General features: G+C 42.6%; 2 protein-coding genes across 2 annotated transcripts in view; both read left to right on the forward strand.

The window, feature by feature from the left end:
- Positions 1–4,441, forward strand: part of LOC306921271 (adiponectin receptor protein 2-like) — a gene marked incomplete at its 5' end in the record, with an annotated part of 9,027 nt that extends 4,586 nt beyond the window's left edge. The window contains one exon of the mRNA XM_079498380.1: positions 3,311–4,441. Within this exon, the coding sequence (XP_079354506.1) occupies positions 3,311–4,437 (1,127 nt within the window). The 3' untranslated portion in view covers positions 4,438–4,441. The remainder of the gene's footprint in view (positions 1–3,310) is intronic.
- A 10,367-nt stretch (positions 4,442–14,808) lies between these two features.
- Positions 14,809–20,871, forward strand: LOC306921272 (scavenger receptor cysteine-rich type 1 protein M130-like; the record flags this gene model as incomplete). Its single annotated transcript, XM_079498381.1, has 4 exons — positions 14,809–15,154; positions 17,778–17,928; positions 20,289–20,308; positions 20,786–20,871. The coding sequence occupies 4 exons, from the start codon at positions 14,809–14,811 to the stop codon at positions 20,869–20,871; spliced, it is 603 nt and encodes a 200-aa protein (XP_079354507.1).
- Between the last annotated feature and the right edge of the window lie 2,665 nt (positions 20,872–23,536).

Below are 23,536 nucleotides of genomic sequence, written 5' to 3' on the forward strand. Positions count from 1 at the left end.
TGTATGTAATCTATGTAATAGTGTAAGTCATATATATTTATAAACATGTATATATATATTATATATATTCCTATATACATACAAGTACAATTATCTAAATGATGTGTCATTGTAACTCTTCCTCTCTATACCTCATAATAATGCATTCTTTATATCTTTTTTTTAACTGGTTCACACTTGAGCATTGCTTGAGTTCCACATGCATACTGTTCCATAGTTTTTACATATTAGTTTATCCCCATACATGGATTGATTGATTGATAGTTTATTAGAATGTAAAACTCACACCCGTGTGAAGTGAGGGGTGCTCTAGTCGTTGTACATCATCCAATGAAAAATGAATATACTTCTATATAAATTATGCAACTTATGCTATTATCTTTTAAAAAAGTATCTCTCTCACAGGCAAGACAGAACATAGAATAGAATAGAGAATAGATTTCAAAACACTACTCATAGTCTACAAAGCACTAAATAACCAAGGCCCCGCATACATAACAGACTTTCTATCACCATACACTCCATCCAGAACACTAAGATCCTCCACAGCAGGTTTACTTTACAGGTTTTAAGGAAAAAGAAACCACTAAAGAAAATAGGAGAGGTCGCATTCGCCTTCTATGCACCAAAACTATGGAATACAATTCCTCAGGAAATCAGAGAGGCCAACTCCATCAACATCTTTAAACAAAAATGAAAAACACACCTCTTTAGATTGGCCTTCTCAATCCTCCCATAGCACTTTATAGAAGGTTCCCCGGTACCGTGCTTATTCTCTCAAATGCCTTAGACTTAAATTAATAAATGTTATTTTCATGATCTTATATGTATGTCGTTTTTAACTCTAGGGACACTGGGGAGGCACTGGGGAGGTACTGGACATTTCATATCACACACACCATGATTCACTACCCCCCCCCCCCCCCCCCCCCCCAAAAAAAGGGGGGAAAAACCCTTTTTTTTATTATTTTTTGCCCAGGGTCCACAGAGAGGTGGTCCGCGGTCTGCCTGTTGAGGACCCCTGGGCTAGGGGAAATGCTACGGGCCATAATGAAGTCTGAAAAGGTGGGTTTTCAGACTACGGCGGAAGGTTCGGAGTGAGGCTGCAGTTCTAATTGTAATGGGAAGTGCATTCCAATTGGAGCCGAGTTTGGGACGTGTGGAGCGTTGTCCCGGCGTTTTTAGTGAAGGTACCTGGGGCGCCCCTCCGTGGACTTGGAGTCTCCTGGAGGAGAGGGGCAGTGACTTGGCCAATCACTGCTGACCCGCCAACTGGAGAGTGTAGTGGTTGAGGTTTGAAACACTCTAAGAAGGTTGGAGACCACCTGATGACCTCTCTTCCACGCCAAGGCATCCATTAGTAATGGATTATATTCGAATCTTTGATGTATTTACAAACCAAACTGCAGGCTCCACCTTGCCCAATGTCCATGAATGGCCCTCCTAAAGGCCTCACCGTGGGTTTGTTGGGCTTCTTCCTCACGGAAGACACAGGCTGGGGCGCCAACCCATACTACATTCCAGCTGCCACCCGTCTCTCCGGTGGTCACCAGACTATTCCTGGTTGTCACGTAGTCTATTCCTATGAGTCACTATAAATAGAACAAAAATACATTGCATGGATGCACCTGGGACATATCCTCAGTGATTTATCCCAAGGTCATCAGGGTTTCGGGTCTCCCAACATCACACCCCTCACTCAGGTGACCCAGCCGGGGTGATCAAGTCCCGACTTACGTCCCAGTAGCTACCCTTGATCAGTCCCATTAGGGAAAAACCAGAGCCACACAATCGGTTCCTCCTGAACTACTCTGCCGGGACAGGGAGGTACTATTCTGGCGTGTGGAAGGACTAGGCCCTGTGGGTTGACTCCTGTCTGGGCCCCTCCTACGTCTCCTAGTTTACTGGGGAACTAGACTACTCTGGCTCTCTGCATTTGATGTACAGTATTGTGTTATGTCCCCTATGAGGGGATGCAACATAAATTGGGAGTGAAACCCGTTTTTATTAATAACTTAAGATATTAAGATACACTACAAAATGTGACACGTAACATAATGGGTTTAGCTTTCTTACTGTGAGGACTCGTATGGGTCCATTTGGTTCCATGTGTATACTATCACAGTTACAGACCTGTTAACACACTGCACGCAAACGGTTCCTGCAGCCTGATTAGTCCTGATGCTACGCTGATAGCATTGGACGACCAACCTTTTCCAAGGCCGACAGCAAATGTTCTCTTATAGCGAGAAGCACACCGGATACCTCAAAAGAAAGCTTAATCTTTCCACTCCAATTATAAAAAATAATTGATTTTACCAATCGAGGGACGGTGGTGTTGCTGAGGTGGAAAGACGGGTGTGAGGCGATTAGTGTTGCTGACCCCCTCCAGTAACACAACAGCACGTATTTGCATTGTTCCATCTGACTGTTGATCATCATCATAAAGAAATAACCGAGCCGATCGGTTTGTTATGCAGGGTGATTCTGTTGACTGGAGTTGTATATACGCTCGCATGGGAGCCGCCATTACGTGACAATGCGCCATTCCCGTCCTGTTCTCAAGAAGGGAGGGGGAGAGGCCTTTTTTTAATAAAGTGACCATAGTGTTGTGGCTGTTTGATCTATTGTCCGGGTGTGTAGAAAGGCGATTGAAAGTAATCAATACAAAAGTGCTCGAAACGTATTAATACGGGTCTAGCATCGGACGCATGGCTAATAAAGAACGTATTAATACGCTTATCGCGTGCTGTGTGTTAAGGGTCCATTGGGAACCCACCTCAACCATGTGTCCCACTGGGTTGTGTCTGTAGGGGTCTGTGTGTGTATGGACAAATATTTACCCATATATGGACATGACATCAAACCACTGACATCATAGTGCTGATGTCATAGACTTGCCTCCAAGCATTGTGACAACGAGTACCAACACTCAGACGATATAGGTGATATAGGTGCATCACTACACAAACGTCACCGAGAGCATGTTCCGCACGGCATGGTTGCACGGCATGGTTACATCCAAAGTTGATGCAAAGATGCAAATGCACTGCACTGGGCACTGAAGCAAATGATGCAATATATGACAAGTGCCATTTGTGTCTCACGACGCCATATAATGTCATCAATGTGATATGACGTAATATGACATGAACGACATGCACTGCATTATATATATATATCCCGTATAATTATACTTTCCGTGAACAGAACTCAGACAAACATGAAAAAGACAGTCTGCCCCACTCTCCTGAATGATATATTATAGATTACAAACACAAAGCCCACTCAGATTGTACCTCGGTCCCAGGTGTTATACTCTCATTCCCATCCCACCGGCCCACCTCTTCCAAACTGGAAGGAGGAGAGCAAAACGAAGCCGAAGGCCCATCCTTCGTGCTCCGCCACAGAACCACAAACCAGTCAGAATTAACTACAAATGGCACGCCAACCTCAGGTTCCAACAAGAGGATTTCCGAGGGCAAACATGGGGATGACGAGAACGAAAGAGAAGGGAAGGGAGAGGGAAGCGGCGACGAGGGCTTCATGGACAAAATGGAAGACTTCGTACAGAAGATGTGGGAGGGCCGGTGGCGCGTCCGCTCCTTCGACATGCTCCCCGAGTGGCTGAAAGACAACGACTTCCTTCTCAACGGTCACCGGCCTCCCATGCCGTCGTTCAAGGCCTGCTTCGGGAGCATTTTCAGGATTCACACGGAGACTGGAAACATCTGGACACACCTGTTGGGCTGCGTGTTCTTCCTGTGTCTGGGGCTCGTCTACATGTTGAGGGACAACGTGTGGTTCGTGGCGCCACTGCAGGAGAAGGTTGTGCTCGGCTCCTTCTTCCTGGGAGCCGTCCTCTGCCTGTGCTTCTCCTTCCTGTTCCACACGGTCTACTGCCACTCCGAGAGGGTGGCCAAAGTCTTCTCCCGGCTCGACTACGGCGGGATAGCGTTCCTCATCATGGCGTCCTTCATCCCGTGGCTCTACTACGCCTTCTACTGTTCCCCCCAGCGGTGCATCACGTACATCACGGTCGTCTGCGTCCTCGGCCTGTGCGCCATCATCATCTCGCAGTGTGAATTCTTTGACACGCCGCAGAACAGAGGGGTCCGCGCAGGCGTGTTCGTCGCTCTGGGTCTCAGCGGCCTTGTTCCCACCGCCCACTTCATCATCAGCGAGGGCTTCACGAAAGCAACCGCGATTGGTCAGATAGGTTGGCTACTGCTGATGGCGCTGCTCTACATCACAGGAGCATGTCTGTACGCCACGAGAATCCCAGAGAGGTTTTTCCCCGGCAAGTGTGATATCTGGTTCCATTCTCACCAGCTGTTCCACATTCTGGTCGTCGCCGGGGCGATGGTCCATTTCCATGGAGTCTCCAACCTGCAGTGGTTTCGTTACCAGACCGGAGGAAGGTGTGATGCAGAGTAACACACCCATAGACATAAGCACAGCAACAAATGGAAACGTACACATTCAAAACAAAATACAGAAGACGTCATTCATATCAGGTTGATCTTTTCTTTTCTGCTTTAATGAGAAAAGAACAGAGGGCTTTTAAAGCTAAATATATTTTTCCCCATGCAAATAAGATGTGTAACCTTGCAGAAAAATAATGATGAATTAAGATGATGAAATAATCAGAAGAGAGGATGGAAACTTCTCAAAGCAGTTGTTCTTTCAAAGAGGTGAGACGGAGACAGACAGAAGAGAGATGGACAGAGAGTGAGGGAATGTCATGGTATAATCTGGTCAGATTTGCGATCCAAATGTAAGGTCAACTCACGAATAAACAACACATGAATGAAACACGCACGCACAGCAGCTGCCGGTAGTCCATGCTTCCTCTTGTCTTACAGCGCAGACACTGAGCTGCTTTCTCATGGTTTCTGATCACATTCATCTGACTGCTTTTTTCATTTTATTTTTTGAGGGGCGGCTCCAATGCTCAGCTTTGAGGGTTTGTGTGAATACAAACATTGGCTGATAATTGGCTGATCACCCCATAGCGAAGAGCAAAGTACATATATTGAGGATAAAAGTGATGGCAGAAAAGTGAAGACGCCAAAAGTGATTGGCCGGAATGACATTTGTGATGGTTTGATTGGCTGAGCACGGAATGTGATGTATGATGATAAGAGCGCCCCTCACTTCATACAAGTGTGATTTTTCTTAATTACAAGCAGCTCCTGTATACTTGTAAATCACTATAATTTATTTTTTCAGAGAGAGATAGATATCTCTTTCACCCCCCTAAAACCTATCCAGAAAGATCACCACCCAGTCTCCCCTCCCCTCCCCTCCCCTCCCTGCAAGCAGGCCCAGCTATTTGTTTATTTACAAAACAAGCTCTCACTGATACTTTAATTATGTCGTCAGTGTCGGGCAGAAATCCTTGTATGACCAAAACTGACTTTTCCTTATTGTTTAGTCATACCTTTTCATTGGTTCAGTATCCACAAAACCCACAGATTTGCCATGATTCACCCCCCACCCCACCCACCAGTTCTTTCAATTTGTTTTTAGCACCACCCGCCTGAACTTCCACTCTTCCACAGCTGTTGTATGATAATGGGGGAGTGGTTAGGGTCATGATGTCACTAAAGTAGTGTATTTCGATTGGGCCTTTTGACTCAAAGGCTTTCAGCTTTCAGGAAGAAACCAAAAATACACAGGGAAGACATATTTGAATATTCTAACCACACCGTTAACACACAGTTAACATTACTCTAATAACAATAAAGCCACTACATCTTTAAATGTAATAATTCTCCAAGCTCACAATGCTTTGCATCGTGACACAATGTGAGTTTGTAGATTAGCAATCTTTGCTCCTTTTGTGTGACACTTAATATGACCAAGCACAGCAGGGCATACTGTACATTTACAGAAAACAAAACACACACATACAAAAGTTGAAACGTAGAGATACTATAGGTTTCTGCCCGACAGCATGTCCACACACGCTGCCAGGCTTAATGGCACTATTCCCAGAACAAGCCGGGCCCTGTTGTTCTGCTCCTAGCTTCCCCAATCCTGTCTTGATGAGGTAGGCCTAATAGGAAAGATCTAATCATGTGGATCTCAGGAACCGTGTCCCTCCTCTGTGAATCTGGGACGTCAGATCAGCCTGTGACTTCAGCAGTCTACTGCAGTATGACAGTGGTTCTCAACCTTTTCAGACCCTCACCCCCTTTTCGGACCCCCCAACATAATCATAATATAATTATTTTGAACTGGGGAACCCACACTGACACCCTGACAAGCACTTGGAATTGTAGAAGTTGAGGCAATTACATTTAGTTTGACTCGCAACTTGTAGATCAGCTATTTTCATAATGTTTGCCTTTTATTATTTGATTGACAATGTTGGCCAATGTTTGACTAGTTTTTATACTGTAGTATAGTGTGTTTATTGCTTTTGATGCAGTAAAGATCTTTTTTCATTTACTGCACTATGACGTCTGGTCTGACTGTATCGCCGTTGTTGGGGGAAACCTCGTATCAGATTCTAACAAAAGACACTAGTGTTTTTAAAAAAAAACCTTGAGGAAAGAGGCAGAGGAGAAAATAGTATAGCCTACAGTCTGCATGGGAGGTGTGGCTTGGGCATCAAGGCCACTGTGGCTGGACATGCCTATCTGGACATGCCTTTATGTTGGCCATGGTATCAGTCAACTCCGAGCCCCATTGCCTATATTATATAACTGTAAATACAATTGTACGTTCAATATTTCACCAGGTGAATGAGTATGGAGCCCCCAAGGACCAGGTGAATGAGTATGGAGCCCCCAAGGACCAGGTGAAACCTCAGGGATCTGCTTAAAATCCTGGTGTTTCACCTGCAGGCGGTACCTAAATGTCCTGCATTTAAAGCTGCCTACAGGTAGCACCGATGGTCGGCGTGGGAACAAGTCTAAAAGCGTCTGAAAGCGTCTCAATCTCAACTCTCAACTGCTATACCAATTGATCAACTCCTTGCCAGATTCTGTGAGTGAAACAAGCGACCAGGTCTATGAAAACAAGCCCAAAAGAGGCAACCAGTTTCACCACATGAGCCCAAATACATCAGCTATTTTCAAAAAGGATTGTGAAAGCAAGCCCAAATAAGCAACTACACTTCAGAAACAAAGCCCAGACTAAAGCAACGCGCAACTATGAATATTTAAGCTATTTTACAGGAAAACTAACCCATAGTCGCATAAGCAACACTGCAAACCAAACCAGCACTGCAGGCTAAAGAATAGGGACTTTAAGCAACGACGGTTTTCAGGACGGCTCCGCTAGGTGGAAGTACGGTGGCTATGGGCCGATTCATACTCCTATTTTACCGCTGTAGTGCTGAAATGATTTAGGCTCGTCAGAAATTTTCAGTAGCACCGAAGAGCCGACTTTAGGACGGTACCCGCCCCCCGAACTGCAGTATGACAGTTTGAACAGTTTGAACAGTTTGAACCTCAAATGACGTCACATTGTAGGCTCTACAGAGCCGAACCGACTTTTATTCGGCTCTAAAATAGGAGTATGAATCGCGCCTATATGACGCCGTCGCCGTAGCTGTCAAAATCGTTAAGCAAACAGCCGTCGGCGACGGCGACATTGGTTCCCGCATGGTCACGCGTCTATGCAGCATGTGTCAAACATAAACACGTTTTTTTTTTTTTTAAACACCCCGTCGTGCGTCAGCTAACTTGCTGATATGCACTGGACATGATCAGCAGTGGTTATGACATGGCGTTGTAGACACTACGTGGAAGTGTAGGTTCTGCAGTAGTAGAAAGGGCTGCGACGGCGCAAGCAGGTTAATCTATCGAGCACTGATCCATTTCCGGTTGCCGGAGCGGACTGCCGTAGCCGTTGTTGCTTAAAGTCCCTCTCGTTTCATCAGCCGACTGGTTTGTGCTGAACTATAAATGCTAGTGTGTAACAGAAACTGACAGTTTTAAGTAGTCTTTGACTAGTCTGAGTTTGGTGTGGAAGGACCTTTAACAGTCCATCCAACTAATCTACAGTATAACTAATTATACTAGTTATACTGTAGATTATATATATAATATATATATATATATTATATATATATGTAGCTGATCTACAAGTTCAAGGTCACACTGTGACATGTTGCATGCTTGTAGATCTGCGTACCTATTTTTGTAAGACACCGTTGTACGACAAAGCATGTAATAGGGCATACGTGGTTAATCAGACTACATATTGTGTACATGTGAATATGTATGGATGAGTACAGACATACACTACTAGATATGATACTACCCAATGGTACAGCATGCGTGGCATGTTTTTTTGTCTGTGCGTGTATTTACTTTTTTTCTTCCTGACACAGGAAATGTCTGCATGGAATGTATCAAATGATAAATCTTGCAAACCGCAACACATTTTAGTGTAAGACAAGTCAATGACAAATAGCCCCTATTAGATCCTGCACCCAAAACTACACTACACCTGACATTTGAGCATATACCGATAAAAAGATAATAATAATACAAATCACACTAGTGTGAAGTCAGGAGCTCTTATAACTATGATGATTATACACTAGAGCTATTAATAATGCCTTAAGTATGTTTATAAATTATAAACATACTTAAGGCATTATTAATAGCTCTAGTGTATTTATATTATAAATTATAATGCATTATACTGTAGACATGGAATGCATAAGTGTTACCCATTGTAATCACATTATATTCACGAGAGGTGCATTTGCAAATCACACTAATAGTTGCGAGTATAGAGCGTCGCAGTCCCGCCTCCTACCCAGACCCAGGAAATGAAACCCAATGCATTATTCTCATAGACATTTCGTAAAGTATTTATTTAAAGACGGTTACGCCGCGGACAAAGCCAACTCGAGTCGTGACAACTCATGACAACACAAACAATATTTTGGACCAAACAAATAATTAGAAAGAAGAAAAAAACGGCAGGTTACAACACTTTCTTTGTTGTTTTTCTTCTTTGTAATTATTTGTTTGGTCCAAAATATTGTTTGTGTTGTCATGAGTTGTCACGACTCGAGTTGGCTTTGTCCGCGGCGTAACCGTCTTTAAATAAATACTTTACGAAATGTCTATGAGAATAATGCATTGGGTTTCATTTCCTGGGTCTGGGTAGGAGGCGGGACTGCGACGCTCTATATGAATGTAGAGACATGTTCATCCTCCAAAGAACAGAACAAGAAGTGGAAATACTGTTCCATGCTATGTCGGGCAGAAACCTCATCTCTATATTTTAACTTTTTGTGTTTTTGTTCATAAATTAACACCCTACTTGATCATATTACGGCATCACACAAATAAAGCATCAAAAGCAAATCCACAAGCTTTTTTTTATTTTTTTATTTTTTTTAGCTTTAGCTATTCATTTATTTTTATTTGAATCCTGTAAAGTAACAGCTTTGGACATCTGACAGAGACGACATGTAAATCACATGGCAAAACAACAGTAATAATTGTAAAAGAGAGGAAGAGAATAAACCCAGCAGGGACGTCAATCCCAGGGGATTCACAAGGGATCGATACATCTCTTAAAACCAAAACAAGATGAGTCACTTGATAACGTGACAAGGGAATAAGAAGCTTTAAAAACATGCAACACACCCAGGTCGGAGCGCACATACCGTGACGTAAAGACAACCTTGGCCAATATGACACTTTGGGAGTGAGAATGTGTTGAAGAGAATCCAAGAAGTAAAAAAGAAAATCACACCCGTGTGAACTGAGTGGTGTAAGGTATTATATAGCCTGATCAGCTGTGGTCTGACGTAATGTCTGACGTAATGAAATCACACCCGTGTGAACTGAGTGACCATAGCAACCATGCTCATTTTTTTGGTACGAACAAACACGTGGACACGTGGACACGTAAACTAACAAAGCCAGTTGTTGGAGTGGTTTACACCACTCAAATCATTAAGCCCCCTTGTAAGGTGTCAAGGCAAACACACCTGCTTTCTTTTTTCCCCCCAAAATTTTGTAACCTAATTTTTCACCCTGTGTCAATTATCTAAAGTAATCCTGGGCGCTACACTTCCTCTGCCAACCTGTGGGGGCAGCGGACTGACCTCATGCTTCCTTCTACGCATGAGGAGTCCAAGCTGCTTCTTTTCACCTGACCGGACGTAGCGTGTGGAAGGAACACGTAATTCCGACCAGTTCCATTCCCCTCCATCAAGCACCCCGGCTGACCAGGGGGAGGCAGTATAGAGACCAGGATTACTGCATGTTTTTTGTACCTATACCCTAAGGGACACGGGGAGAACATGCAAACTCCACACAGAAAGGCCCTTTCGCCAAACCCATCTAGGGTATGGGCACTGATGATGCGGAGGAGAGAACACACCCCCAGCGTCCCGGTGGGAATCGAACCCAGAAACTAGGTAATAGTTAATATATATAATTGTGGAAAATTCTAATGCACATCACACAATACAAAACATTTATGATTAACATTCTGAGGATTACACATCTTTATAAAAAAAGATTGAAATTTCACTTCCTTAGTTTATTTATTTTTCTCAGATATAGTCTGCTGGGAATGTCTAGTCAAATGACGTGTGGTTTGTCCGCAAGTGTCTTTCCAAGTTATTTCTTCACCATCACTGTTCAGTTCTTGCTTATGATACAACTACTTACAATAGAATAATGATGAGAGAGTTCTATCCAGTTCCATGTATGGCACACAAATACGTAGAAGCTGAGATGTCAGTTCTTTATTTATTTTTCTCAGTTCTCTTTCTGCTGGAAAGGATCTAGTCAAATGATTTGCGGTTTGTCAAAAAGGGTCTTTCCAAGTTCCCTTTCTTCACCATCAATGAATAGTTGATTCATTTTCCCATCAAAGATTTGTTGTCTTTTATGTCATGATATCTGGTCTGTTCCCAAACTCAGTCAACTGATGTCATGTTTCATTAGTTGTGGTTGAAAAAAATCACACCTGTGTGAAGTGAGGGGCGCTCTTATCATTGTGCATCATCATACATCATCTCATGATTCCGGCTAATCAGAATATGCGTCCTCACATTCAATTCAATTAAATTAAATTAAATTCAATTCAATTCAATTCAATTCAATTCAATTCAATTCAATTCAATTCAATTCAATTGAAACACGGAACTATGTTTTTTGTGTCCATATCACTACGCCTAAATAATAGTTCCATGTGATAGAGTGGTCAATGTTGAACGAAAGTTGCGCTATAACATTTTAGAAATAGGTCAACAATTCAAATGATGCTATAGTTTTGTGGATTCATTTACTTTTAATGCGTGGCCCCAGTGCCCCCCACAAAATGACCGGAACTAATAATAATAACAATATTCACCAAACAATATTCACCAAAACCAGAGCAGAAAGTCAAAGTCAAAGTCTTACGATTTGTCACACACGTTACCGCAGTGAAAAACTTTCTCCGCATTTGACCCATCTCTTGGAGCGGTGAGCTGCAGCCGTGCCGCGCTCGGGAATCATTTGATTAGTTGATTTAGTTGAACTCCCACCACGGGCAATCAATTAATACAGTTTTCATACAACTTAATTAAAAATTGTGAACTATCCCTTTAAGAGGGAAAACAACATGCTTGTCAACTTCATAAAGGTACAATAGAGCAGTGACGGCTCCAGACGATTGTGACTGGGAGGGACTATATGGGGGGTTGGCTATTTAGTTTGTGAAGTTTGGTTTACATATAGAAATCAGTCAATTGGGTTTGTGGGGGCTATAAGCGTCCACCAGAGGGGACATAGCCGTCCCTGGAGCCGTCCCTGCAATAGAGAAATAATCTCACCGTAGCCCATAATCGCACCCCTCCCTCTTCTTTACAGCCATATACCTCTGCAGATAGTTTATTATTTAGCAGTACAGTAAGTAACTTCTTCCTTATTATCTATAAAGTAACTTCTTCCTTATTTAACCCAAAGAGAATCGACACATTGTGTGATTTCTCAGAAGAGCTGCGTCTTAATTAATTACTCATTAACCTGCTGCATGTGATGAATGACAAAAGTCCACATAGCCTTGATGTGTTATGGATGCTATGGTTCTTAGTTTCCTTATGATCCTTGATGACTATTTCTATGCATTTGATATTATAGCCTATACATTGTGTTGTTCTTGCTTACTGTAAACTGCTCTGGATTAAGAGCATCTGCTAAATGCCTAACTTGTAAATATATGATATCTTTCTATACCAGTGAGCTGGTCACAACAGTACATTTATTCTGCAACAGTACAGTTTTATCTACGTTATATTTTAATTGTTTTATCACATCCTCTCAAATGTACTTTGATACTGCCACACCCCCTTCACAGACGCATTGCTTCACAGGCATATTAAAAGCTATAACTGTTCTGTCATTCTGTCATTTGGACCTCTCTGTCCAACACAATGCATCTCATCCTCATACTCATCCTTGGGCTTACGCTACCAAAAGGTAAGAATCTTTTAAATGAATGTTTATATATATATATATATATATATATATATATATATATATATATTCTCTGTTGAACCTCATGGTTCAACAGAGTTATTTTCTATTTGTCAACCATTTATCACCTATAGGCTACTTTGAGAATCTGGCGGTGCATGCTCCCAATCCGGATTGCTCCTAACGGGTTAAAAATATAGTTTATAGAGTTTGATTATCAAACTCTACAGTATGTACAATTTTTTACACCCAAATAAACCATCAAACTTTGCCAGTGTGCAGTGGAAGTTGGCTTTCAATGTCCAACTCATCGCAGGTGGTCCCATCCACGGACCATCAAATGCAGGACCACAGTGCACCATCTACAGGTAGGCCTACATCTATACAGCCCTGTTATTATATTAACCCTGTTAACCCTCAGTACATTTGTATTGACTTTTCACAAAATACGAATTGCAGACGGACGGTATATAAATGACCCCTGAGAGTTTAATTGATCATTGATTGATTGATTTCAATTGATTGATTGATTTCAATTGATTGATTGATTTCAATTAATTGATTGATCGATTGATTGATTGATTGAAATTTGTATTAACAGTATGCAGAATGGGTAGCACAAGTCAATACAAAAACTGTTACTGTGAACAACACCATGATACAGCATTACACTTGTTTACAACAGGGTCTACCATTTTCAATTCATCAGAACATTTAGAGACATACAAATATACACTTCTATAACCAGTAAGACGCCTTAAAGCCAAGGCGAGAAGCGACCGCAGGGCTGAGACACTCTACCGGAATAATGTCACTTCATTATGTCAGCACTACAGCGGAGCGAACAGACGTTGAAATCTCTACTAAAGTCCTGATGTCACTCGCTCATCCCCTGGTCCAGGGCCGTAGAAGTTTCATTTTAAGTCTCATATAAGCATTGTGGTCCAAAAATGAATAAACTGTCTCAGCGATATTAATAGTCCCGAAACATTTAACAAATATCAGCCGTGTGTGTGTGTGTGTGTGTGTGTGTGTGTGTGTGTGTGTGTGTGTGTGTGTGTGTGTGTGTGTGTGTGTGTGTGTGTGTGTGTGTGTGTGTGTGTCTCTGAATGGGAAGTCCCTGGCAGTCAAATTGAAGAAAAAAAAGCGATCTTTATAATCTTAATACAAACCAACTATTTTATACAAACAATATTGATGTAACTAAGAGATTCGACGAGGGCAAGCACTCTCTATGGTTGGCCCATAGAAAGCTATGCAAGCACTACAGACAAAGCGAGTACAGGAAGTGTGACAGGCGACCTGCAATCGCAACAAAAAACAGGCTGGAGCCTTGTTTTGAGGGCCTTTGAGGTGCTGTGGTACCAAGAGGTGCATGCAGTCAAAGAAAACTTGTACAAGGGCTCCTGTTAGGGTCCTCAAGGTGTGAGGTTGACGAGATAGGAATCTTGTTCTTTGGTTGACTTTATTTTGTTACGTTGGTGGCCATTTTATCATCGGAAAGATATGCCTCCAGGATGGAACCTAGGTAGGTAATTTCATCTTTTCGAGTGATAATAGTCACCCACTCTAACCAAGAAGTCATCTGCCTTGCTGAGATTAAAATTTGATCCAAAGAGAATGGATTCGGTTTTTCCCAGGTGTAAAGATAGTTTGTTATCAACAAGCCAGGTGCAGATTCTACAGAGTTCAGAGCTGAGGGCCTTTTCAACCTGCAGTTTGTTCCTGTCTGAGTCCAGCAGTGCTAAGTCATCTGCGAACAGGAACAAGTTGCAGTCACACGATGTCATGTCGTTTACATATATTAGGAACAGTAAAGTATGCTTCCTTATGGAACGCCACAGCTCACTGGGAGGGGGGGCAGTGTTCCGTTCACCTCCAGCTAAGATGGCATCCAGCTCACTGATGTGCAGCTCGTTAGTGAATGGTTTCCCCCCATATGTAATTGTAAATTTGTTATTCCATATCGGAAATTACTTACATGCTTTTATGAATTTCTGTACTGCTCTAATCACCTGTAATAAATACATTGAGACCCGGTATCAATAAACTTAAGTTGGGTTTGTCGAGCCTGTTATCGAGCATAGCGGCCCATAACATCGAGGTTCAAGGTTCAAGGTTCAAGGTTGTAGCCTACTTTATTGTTATCTCAAATAGTCTGCGGTTGAGATGGCTTGAATCCTTCATGATTCTGCAAGCTATGCTGACACAGCATTCATCGTACAGGGCTTGGATGGGAGGGGGCATTGTAGTTGTACACATGCATGTTTAAACAATCAAGACAAAAACATGCCTAATTTCTACAGTAAACTCCATGACATCTACAAGACCTCCGGCCACATCCCTTCCGGGATGGATGAATGTCACTGCCAAGCCAACACGAGAGGGAGACATTCGACTGGTAAACGGAAGAAACAACTGCTCTGGCAGAGTAGAGATCTACTTCCGTGGAGAGTGGGGGACAGTGTGTGATGATAACTGGGACATGACTGATGCCCAGGTGGTGTGTAGACAGTTAGGATGTGGCCAGGCGCTGTTAATTCCACAAAGCACAATTCCAGGCAGTGGGCCCATCTGGTTGGATGATGTCAGCTGCACAGGCTTTGAATCAGAGCTTGCACAGTGCACACATCAAGGGTTGGCATCCCACAATTGTGGTCACCAAGAAGATGCTGGTGTTGTCTGTGATGCAGACGGCGTCGGTAATGCTAATGATGTCAGGTTCCTCTACTTGGTTGGTTCCTCTCACCAACCAAGTAAATGTACTGGCACAGTGGAGGTGATGCACCTGGGACAGTGGAAACCAGCTGGGAATGATCACTGGAACCGGAGATTATCATCTGTAGTGTGTAGAAGTCTGGACTGTGGGTATGCTGTTTCAACTGTGTCAACGTACAGTGCATTTTTAAATGTATGGAGGATTTTATCTTCCTGTGTTGGATCTGAATCTTCACTGATGCAGTGTGGAACAAAGACGTTGGACAGATTCAAGAGCGGTGTGGTCGTGACCTGTTCAGGTAACCAACAATGACCTATACGTCATTTATATTATTCTATCTATCTATCTATCTATCTATCTATCTATCTATCTATCTATCTATCTATCTATCTATCTATCTATCTATCTATCTATCTATCTATCTATCTATCTATCTATCTAATGATGATGATGGGGATGCACACGCAGATTAGACACACTGACATGCGGAAACAACGGTCGGACATGCGGTCGAACATGCACTGCTCCCGTGCTTGTGGTTATGGTTAAGTTAGGGTTTGAGGTAGGTTGTCTGTCTAATGACAGTCGGACCAATATGAGTATTTATATTATTGTAGGCTCAAGTAAAGAGTCCACTATTGTTATCGTAACTTTGTTACTGGGCTGTGACTAGGGTTTCCTCTTAACGATTCCGGTTCCTAACGGTTTCCTTAACATTTTTCCCCTGACGTCACCACAGTCACTTGCGTGCATGCACAGACACAGCTGAGCCAAATGTAGACTGATGAAGACCATTTTAGTCTAGTTGCCAGCCCATAGACCCCCATTGTGAACCCGGACATGTTGAGTACACCAAAGTTTTATGTTAGAAATGTTGAGAATGGGTCCCCAGCATGTAGAAACTGCCGGATGCTAACTTGCATATGTTGAGCAATTTTCATAATTGGCATAATATGTGACCATACCATATCAAATTTCATGCTTTATGTAGCATGTGACATGCCAAACTATAGGGGGTTTTCATGATGCTGAATCCATTTCAAGCATTAGTTTTGCAAAAAAAAACACTCCTTGGGCTATAAACGGCCATAGCTACTTTCCCCATTTGATTTGTCCTAATGTTGGTGCTAACTTAAGCCAAATTCCAATACCCCAAATCTTGGCCACTCGCTCACTCACACTCGCTCACTGTTACAGTGAAATTGGTGACCTGCTGAAATATGTGACAATCGTGTAGACGTCACATAATAGTGTCAGTGTCTGAATGTAAATCATTGCAGTTTGTTCATTAGCAGAGTTCAACCTGACGGTATTCAGGCCACGTTTTTAAAGACCTCTATGTAAGTTGTGTGAAGTCCACAAGATGTTCACATGTTTCGACAGGTCACCAATTTCACCGTAATTTGCCATGCTGGAGTGATCGAGTGTGAGTGAGCGAGTGGCCGAGATTTTGGGTATTGGAATTTGGCTTAACTCACTGCCAGACGGGGAGGAGGGTACGCTTTAGCGCTTCTGACCAGTTGCATGCATGCAACTCGAGGACACACGCAGGTTTTCGGCAGAGAAAATTGGATCGCCCTGGCTCATTTTGGTCTGCACCCGGGTGCACCGTCAAAATGTCTGGCACTTATTACCATAGAGCACCGAAGTCCTGACGTCACTGTCAGTAGAGGGCGTCAGTCCCCAGGTTCATGTACTTTTTATTTGCATTGTAATCTCCATAGGGGGATTTTAGATCGCCTCATATAAGAACTTTGTTTGAAAAATAAACCGATCACCCCGGCCGTTTCACTCATATGGATATGAAGCATCGACTGAAGGTGGAACTGTACAAATATACCCAAAGAGTAACAAAAAGCGTTAGAAACGATTCAAACAACCCAGAGACTACAGTTCCGGGTAGGCAGGGTGGCTGCATCTGCCCGTCGCACAACAGAAACCGAATGTTAATTACGTTTATTTTTATTTTTATTTTATTGATATTTAATGTTTCGTGGTTAGTACGAGTCGAGTCACCACGAGTTGAGCTTACGTCAACGAGGAATCTCAGGAACGCAATGTGTTGACAGCTGGGCATGACTAATGTATATTAGCAGCGACATTGCCTTCATATGTAGTTTCAAGGCTTTAGCTGCCACATTAATTCAATTTTCTCCAGAAACTGGCTGTATCAAATATGAATGGACATCATTAACGACGCACAGCCACTCCCCTGACAGAAAGGCCGGGGTGGTCGGTTTATTTTTCAAACACAGTTCTTATATGAAGCGACCTAAAATCGCCCTATGGAGATTTCACTGCAAATAAAAAAATACATGAACCTGTGTATAGGCGCCCTCTACTGAAAGTGACGTCAGACTTCGGTGCTCTATATAATTATGAATTCTTCTTCTGTTTGGGGATTGTAATTTCCTCATTTATTTAAATATTTTAGAGACACCACACCTTACACCTTATGTACTTTCTCTGATGTATTTAAAATTCTCTCTCTCTCTCTCTCTGTCTCTCTCTCTCTCTCTCTCTCTCTCTCTCTCTCTCTCTCTCTCTCTCTCTCTCTCTCTCTCTAGAGTCTATGAGGCTGGTGAATGGAACTGGTTTGTGTACAGGCAGAGTGGAGGTGAAGTCTAATCAGTCGTGGGTCTCGGTGTGTGAAGATGCTTTTGACCAGCAGGATGCAGAGGTGGTCTGTAGGGAGCTTGGCTGTGGGGCTCCTTCAATCCTCCAGGGGGCGCTGTATGGAGCGGTGGAGGCTCCAATGTGGACCAAAGAGTTCCAGTGTCAAGGCAACGAGTCTGTTCTCCTGGACTGTGGAACCTCAAACTCAACTAGAAACACCTGCTCACCTGACAAGGCTGTTGGACTCAACTGCTCAGGTAACAAACTACACTTTTGGATTAATAATACTAATTATAGAATAATTGTATTTTACCTGAACAACTGAGCCAAACAGTCAGTTTTCACTGCTTACTATCTTGTCTCTTTAAAGTAGGCCTATCTCATGATGTCAGGTTGGTCGGAGGACCCAGTAAGTGTACTGGTATACTGGAGGCGAATCATGAGGGAGAATGGAGACCAGTGGAGATTTCCTTTTCCTGGAGCCAGAAGTTATCATCTGTGGTGTGTCGACAGTTGGACTGTGGCTCTGCTGTTTCATCTCATAGGCGTAATGGCTTTCAACATCGACCTGTATGGAGGATCTCATCTATTTCCTGCGTTGGATCTGAGTCTTCACTGATGGAGTGTGCAACAATGACATCTTATCGCGGCCACGGTGACGGGGCACACGCGGAATTGATCTGTTCAGGTACTGTAGCAAACAATGACAGTAGTCTTAAATAAAATCACACCTGTGTGAAGTGAGGGGCGCTCCAAAATTCTCCATTCATTGTCAAAGGGAATGTAATGTTTGTTTAAGACAAAGTTTGTGGACTGTAACCAAAAGCTGGATGTAGGAGGGGCTAGCACCCCTCAAAAAAACAGCCACTGGGACACTGTGTCCACATAAGGTACTGGAGCATTCGGTTATCTTCAAGAGATGTAAATTAGGTGCAAACAACATTTAATTGCCTTGTCTATTAACAATTTTTTGCGGCTAGCTGTAAATAAATGTAGCCAATTTAACAGGATTAGTTTCCTCCCCATTTCTAGCCCCCTGCACACACTCACTGCAACATTTGCTATCATTAGCATTAGCATTAGCATTAGCGCACACTGTTTACCTCTCGCCAGAAACCTTTACATGTTGGGAGCGATGCGAGCCAAAGTCACAAATGACATCCGAACTTTGGATGGCTGAGGATCACCAGGGACAGCTCTCCCAGATTTCAGAGTTATGGAGGTTTGAAAATCCTGCTTTGAACTGAGGTAAATGGAGTCTGGAGAGGATTTTTAACGTCCGATAGCTGGTGGTGACGGAGGCGTTGCATAGCAACCGGATCAATGCTAAAAGCAGCTCTGAGGTTCAACCAGTATATACACGGAGTATACGTGTACGTATTTACTTAGCAAATAACGTCCCATAGCTGGGGGGTACGTATACGGAATATCCTGCATATTCATATCTAGATAATGATAAGATAATACTGTATAATATCCAGTGGTGGAATGTAACTAAGTACATTTTCTTAAGTACTGTAATTAAGTACAACTTATTTATACTTTACTAAAGTATTCCAAATGTCCAATACTTTTGCTTATACTCAGAGGCAAATATTGAACTTTTACTCCACTACATTTATTTGAAAACTTTATACCAGTAAGACGCCCTGAGGGCGAGGCGCAAGCATGCACGCATCCGCCTGGGTGACGGCAGACTGCTGGGCGAGCGATGGCACTTTGCAATGGGGGGTCAGATCAACATATGGAATGAATTCTGTACTGGCCATATATGGAGTGTGTCTTGAGTGTACAGGGTTTAATGAGGTCAGATCAACATATGGAATGTCAGAACAGGTCAGCTCCATATATGGAGATCTAAGGGGTGGCAGCGGGGATCTGTGATCTCTGTTGTGCTTGTAAAACTTTAAAATTTTATTTTATGGAATTAGCTATGTAAAAAAAACAATATTTGTATTATTGAAATGTATAACATTTCAGAGTTCATTTAATGTTATACATTATTAATCTTTACATATGTGTGTTTATGGACTCTGTAAATCGATAATTTCTCTGGTGTGTGTACTGTAAAGTTCATTATTCAATTATTATGCAATCAAAGTTCCTATGAATTTATAGTTTTTGTAAATGAAGGTATATTATTTCTTACACACACACAGTTATTCTGTATTATTATTTTATACAATCAAATACATAACTTTGTAAAGCTTGTTCTATTGTCTGTGTACAGAGTCTGATGTCAGGTTGGTGGGAGTCAGTCACTGTACTGGTACACTGGAGATGAAATACCAGGACAAGTGGAAACCAGTGGATGGTTTGTCTTACTGGGACCAGAAGTCATCAGTTGTAGCATGTAGACAGCTGGAATGTGGCCCTGTTGTTTCAACAAAATGGACTCATTCTACATCTCAACCTGTATGGAAGATTACATCTCCCTGTAACGGATCTGAGTCTTCACTGAGGGTGTGTGGTCCAGTGGAGTCTGCTCCATCTTCCTCCAGGCGAGAGGTGACCTGTTCAGGTAAGCAATTACTTCAACAGTGACAGTAATCAATACATTATTATTATACTAATAATAACCATGCAGTAATACGCCTTAAAGGCGATAAAGTGACCGCTAGGGCTGAGGCACTCTACCGGAATAATGGTTAAAATGGGTAAAATGAATTCATAATCATGGAGAAGTTCCTTTTGAGTGCCTGTCAGCAAAGACAAAAGCGATGCGACATTTGCAGGAGGATCCCACTAGCAGCAGCTGTCCGTTTATCAATAGCACAACCACAATAGCGCTCCACTGTTGTAGCTGACCCTGTGTGTGGCGTGTGCCCCGTGTGTTGTGTGTGGCGTGTGCCCCGTGTGTTGTGTGTGGCGTGTGCCCCGTGTGTTGTGTGTGGCGTGTGCCCCGTGTGTTGTGTGTGGCGTGTGCCCCGTGTGTTGTGTGTGGCGTGTGCCCCGTGTGTTGTGTGTGGCGTGTGCCCCGTGTGTTGTGTGTGTGCAGCAGCATACATGAAGAGCGTGACGGATGCAAGCATTATACATGCTTCCTGCGTGACATGCTTCCTGCGTGACATGCTTCCTGCGTGACATGCTTCCTGCACGTTTATATAGTAACTGCGATCTATCTATCTATCTATCTATCTATCTATCTATCTATCTATCTATCTATCTATCTATCTATCTATCTATCTATCTATCTATCTATCTATCTGTCTGTCTGTCTGTCTGTCTGTCTGTCTGTCTGTCTATCGTGACCATGTGATCCACCTTGACAAACACTAAGTCATTAGATTGTTTTTCTAGTTTGTTCATGTCATAATATTATGAAAGCAGGGAATCATATAGCTTCAAATTTATATTGGTTGTTCAGTTTGACCCACCCAAACTACTAGTAATTGCTGTACTGACCATGGTATTACTGTGCTTAACTGACCAGCCAACTGGCCTGAACTGAACCCCACAGAGAATCCATAATCATCAAGATTAAAACAGAACGTTTTTATGTACAATTAATTGAGTATATATGAAAGTTTTTGAATTATATTAAATTAACTTTTACACAATATTCTAATTCATTGAGATGGATCTGTAGACTAATGTCTTGCAGAGAAACAGCGAGTTGAGAAAACAAGCCTGAAAGGTTCACTTCTGTGGACATTACATATGTATAATATTTCATATTTACATTTCAGCTCTGACATTTATTCCAGACATGCTGTAGTATGTGAAGAGTCTGCCTGTGCTACAGTATTAACACATTTAGGATTTTAAAATAAATGCCGTTTTTCTCCTCTGGTGAAAAGCTGTGGCTGCACGATGGCAGCCCCTCAGTCAAATCCTGCGGTCACAAATAGTTAACAAGTTAATTCTCTATTTTGATAGTAATTATTGCCACACAGTGTTTGTTCAGTAACAGGGTCCTGTCTCTCCAGCTCTTTAATAAAATACATTTAACATTTTCACTGCGTATTCTATTGTCTGTTTAACAGAGCATGATGATGTCAGGTTGGTGGGAGGAATCAGTCCCTGTACTGGTATGTTGGAGGTGAAACACCAGAGTCAGTGGAGACCAGCTGATTCACATAGTTGGAACCAGAGGTCAGCATCTGTACTGTGTAGACAGCTGGACTGTGGCACTGCTGTTTCAACACAAAGGACTTCTGATTCTACATATAAACCTGTGTGGTTGATTACATCCTCCTGCGATGGATCCGAGTCTAAACTGAGGTGGTGTGGAAGACTTGTGGGCGACATCAATGTGAATTCTTTTACTTCCACTAAGAGACTTGAGGTGATCTGTTCAGGTAACAAACAATTTATGTAACAATTATACTGAAGCTATTTATGTAAATAAAATGTTATTTTGTCGAATGATGATAGATAATGTTAACGCAAAATAGGTTAGGGTGCTCATCTATTGAGACATTTAGATCCTGTGTCTAAGTTTGACAAGACCCTTGACATGATCCTGTTTCTGGTTTTACACAAATTTTGACCCAAAGGTCAAAATCCCAAGAGCAAGCAGGCAGGTTCTATTTGCTCAAGTGGTAACATTTTCAGCACTTGCACTAGAGATCCAAGTTCACATAAATCCAGTTCCAAATCCACGTTTCATAGTGCAGTTTCAAAATGTACACTGTCTGTCTGTCTGTCTGTCTGTCTGTCTGTCTGTCTGTCTGTATGTCTGTCTGTCTGTCTGTCTGTCTGTCTGTCTGTCTGTCCCTTGTTCGATTGTCTGTGTACAGAGTCTGATGTCAGGTTGGTGGGAGGAACCAGTCACTGTACTGGTACACTGCAGATGAAACACCAGGGAGAGTGGAGACCAGTGGATGGTTTGTCTTACTGGAGCCAGAAGTCATCATCTGTAGTGTGTAGACAGCTGGACTGTGGATCTGCTCTTTCAACAGAAAGGACTATGCCTTCTCGTTCTTCTAGTTCTTTTAGTTCTATGCCTTCATCTCAACCTGTGTGGTGGACTACATCCAAATGTGATGAGTCTTCACTGATGGAGTGTGGGTCAAAGAAGTCTGTTACTTCCACTGACATACTGAAGGTGATCTGTTCAGGTAACTATCTGCCTATCTATCTATCTATCTATCTATCTATCTATCTATCTATCTATCTATCTATCTATCTATCTATCTATCTATCTATCTATCTATCACCGCTTTCGTAAGGCCTGAGCATTTAATTTGCTGTTGGATTACTTGGGGTGCGCGCGCTTATCCGACACACCAAAAGTCCGACATGTGCAAATCACCCGTTTCTGCCGACATGCGTTGAGTCGTGCTTGCGGTTAGGGTTTGCGGTAGGTTGTCGGTCTAATCTCTAATGGCTGTCAGACTGTGAGTATGGCAGAACTTAAGCCTGTATCCGGATGACTTTCCATGTTGTGGATGTTCCTTTATTTCAGATTACTTCTGACCCACACGTGAAAATATTTGCTAAATTAGCGCATGTATGTTCTACACCTTGTACTGTTCTATTGATGCACCATCTGTAGCCTACACATCTGCGTCTGCTGTTATATAACATTTTACAATATCACCATTGTAATGGTTTAAGAAATGGATCTCTCTCCCTCTCTTGTCAGAGTTTGTGAGGTTGGTGAATGGGACAAGTTTGTGTTCAGGCAGAGTGGAGGTAAAATCTAATCAGTTGTGGGTCTCAGTGTGTGAAGATGACTTTGACCAGCGGGATGCAGAGGTGGTCTGTAGGGAGCTTGGCTGTGGGGCTCCTTTGGTCCTCCAGG

This window comes from Electrona antarctica (genome assembly GCF_951216825.1).
Source record: "Electrona antarctica genome assembly, chromosome: 4".
NCBI lineage: Eukaryota > Metazoa > Chordata > Actinopteri > Myctophiformes > Myctophidae > Electrona > Electrona antarctica.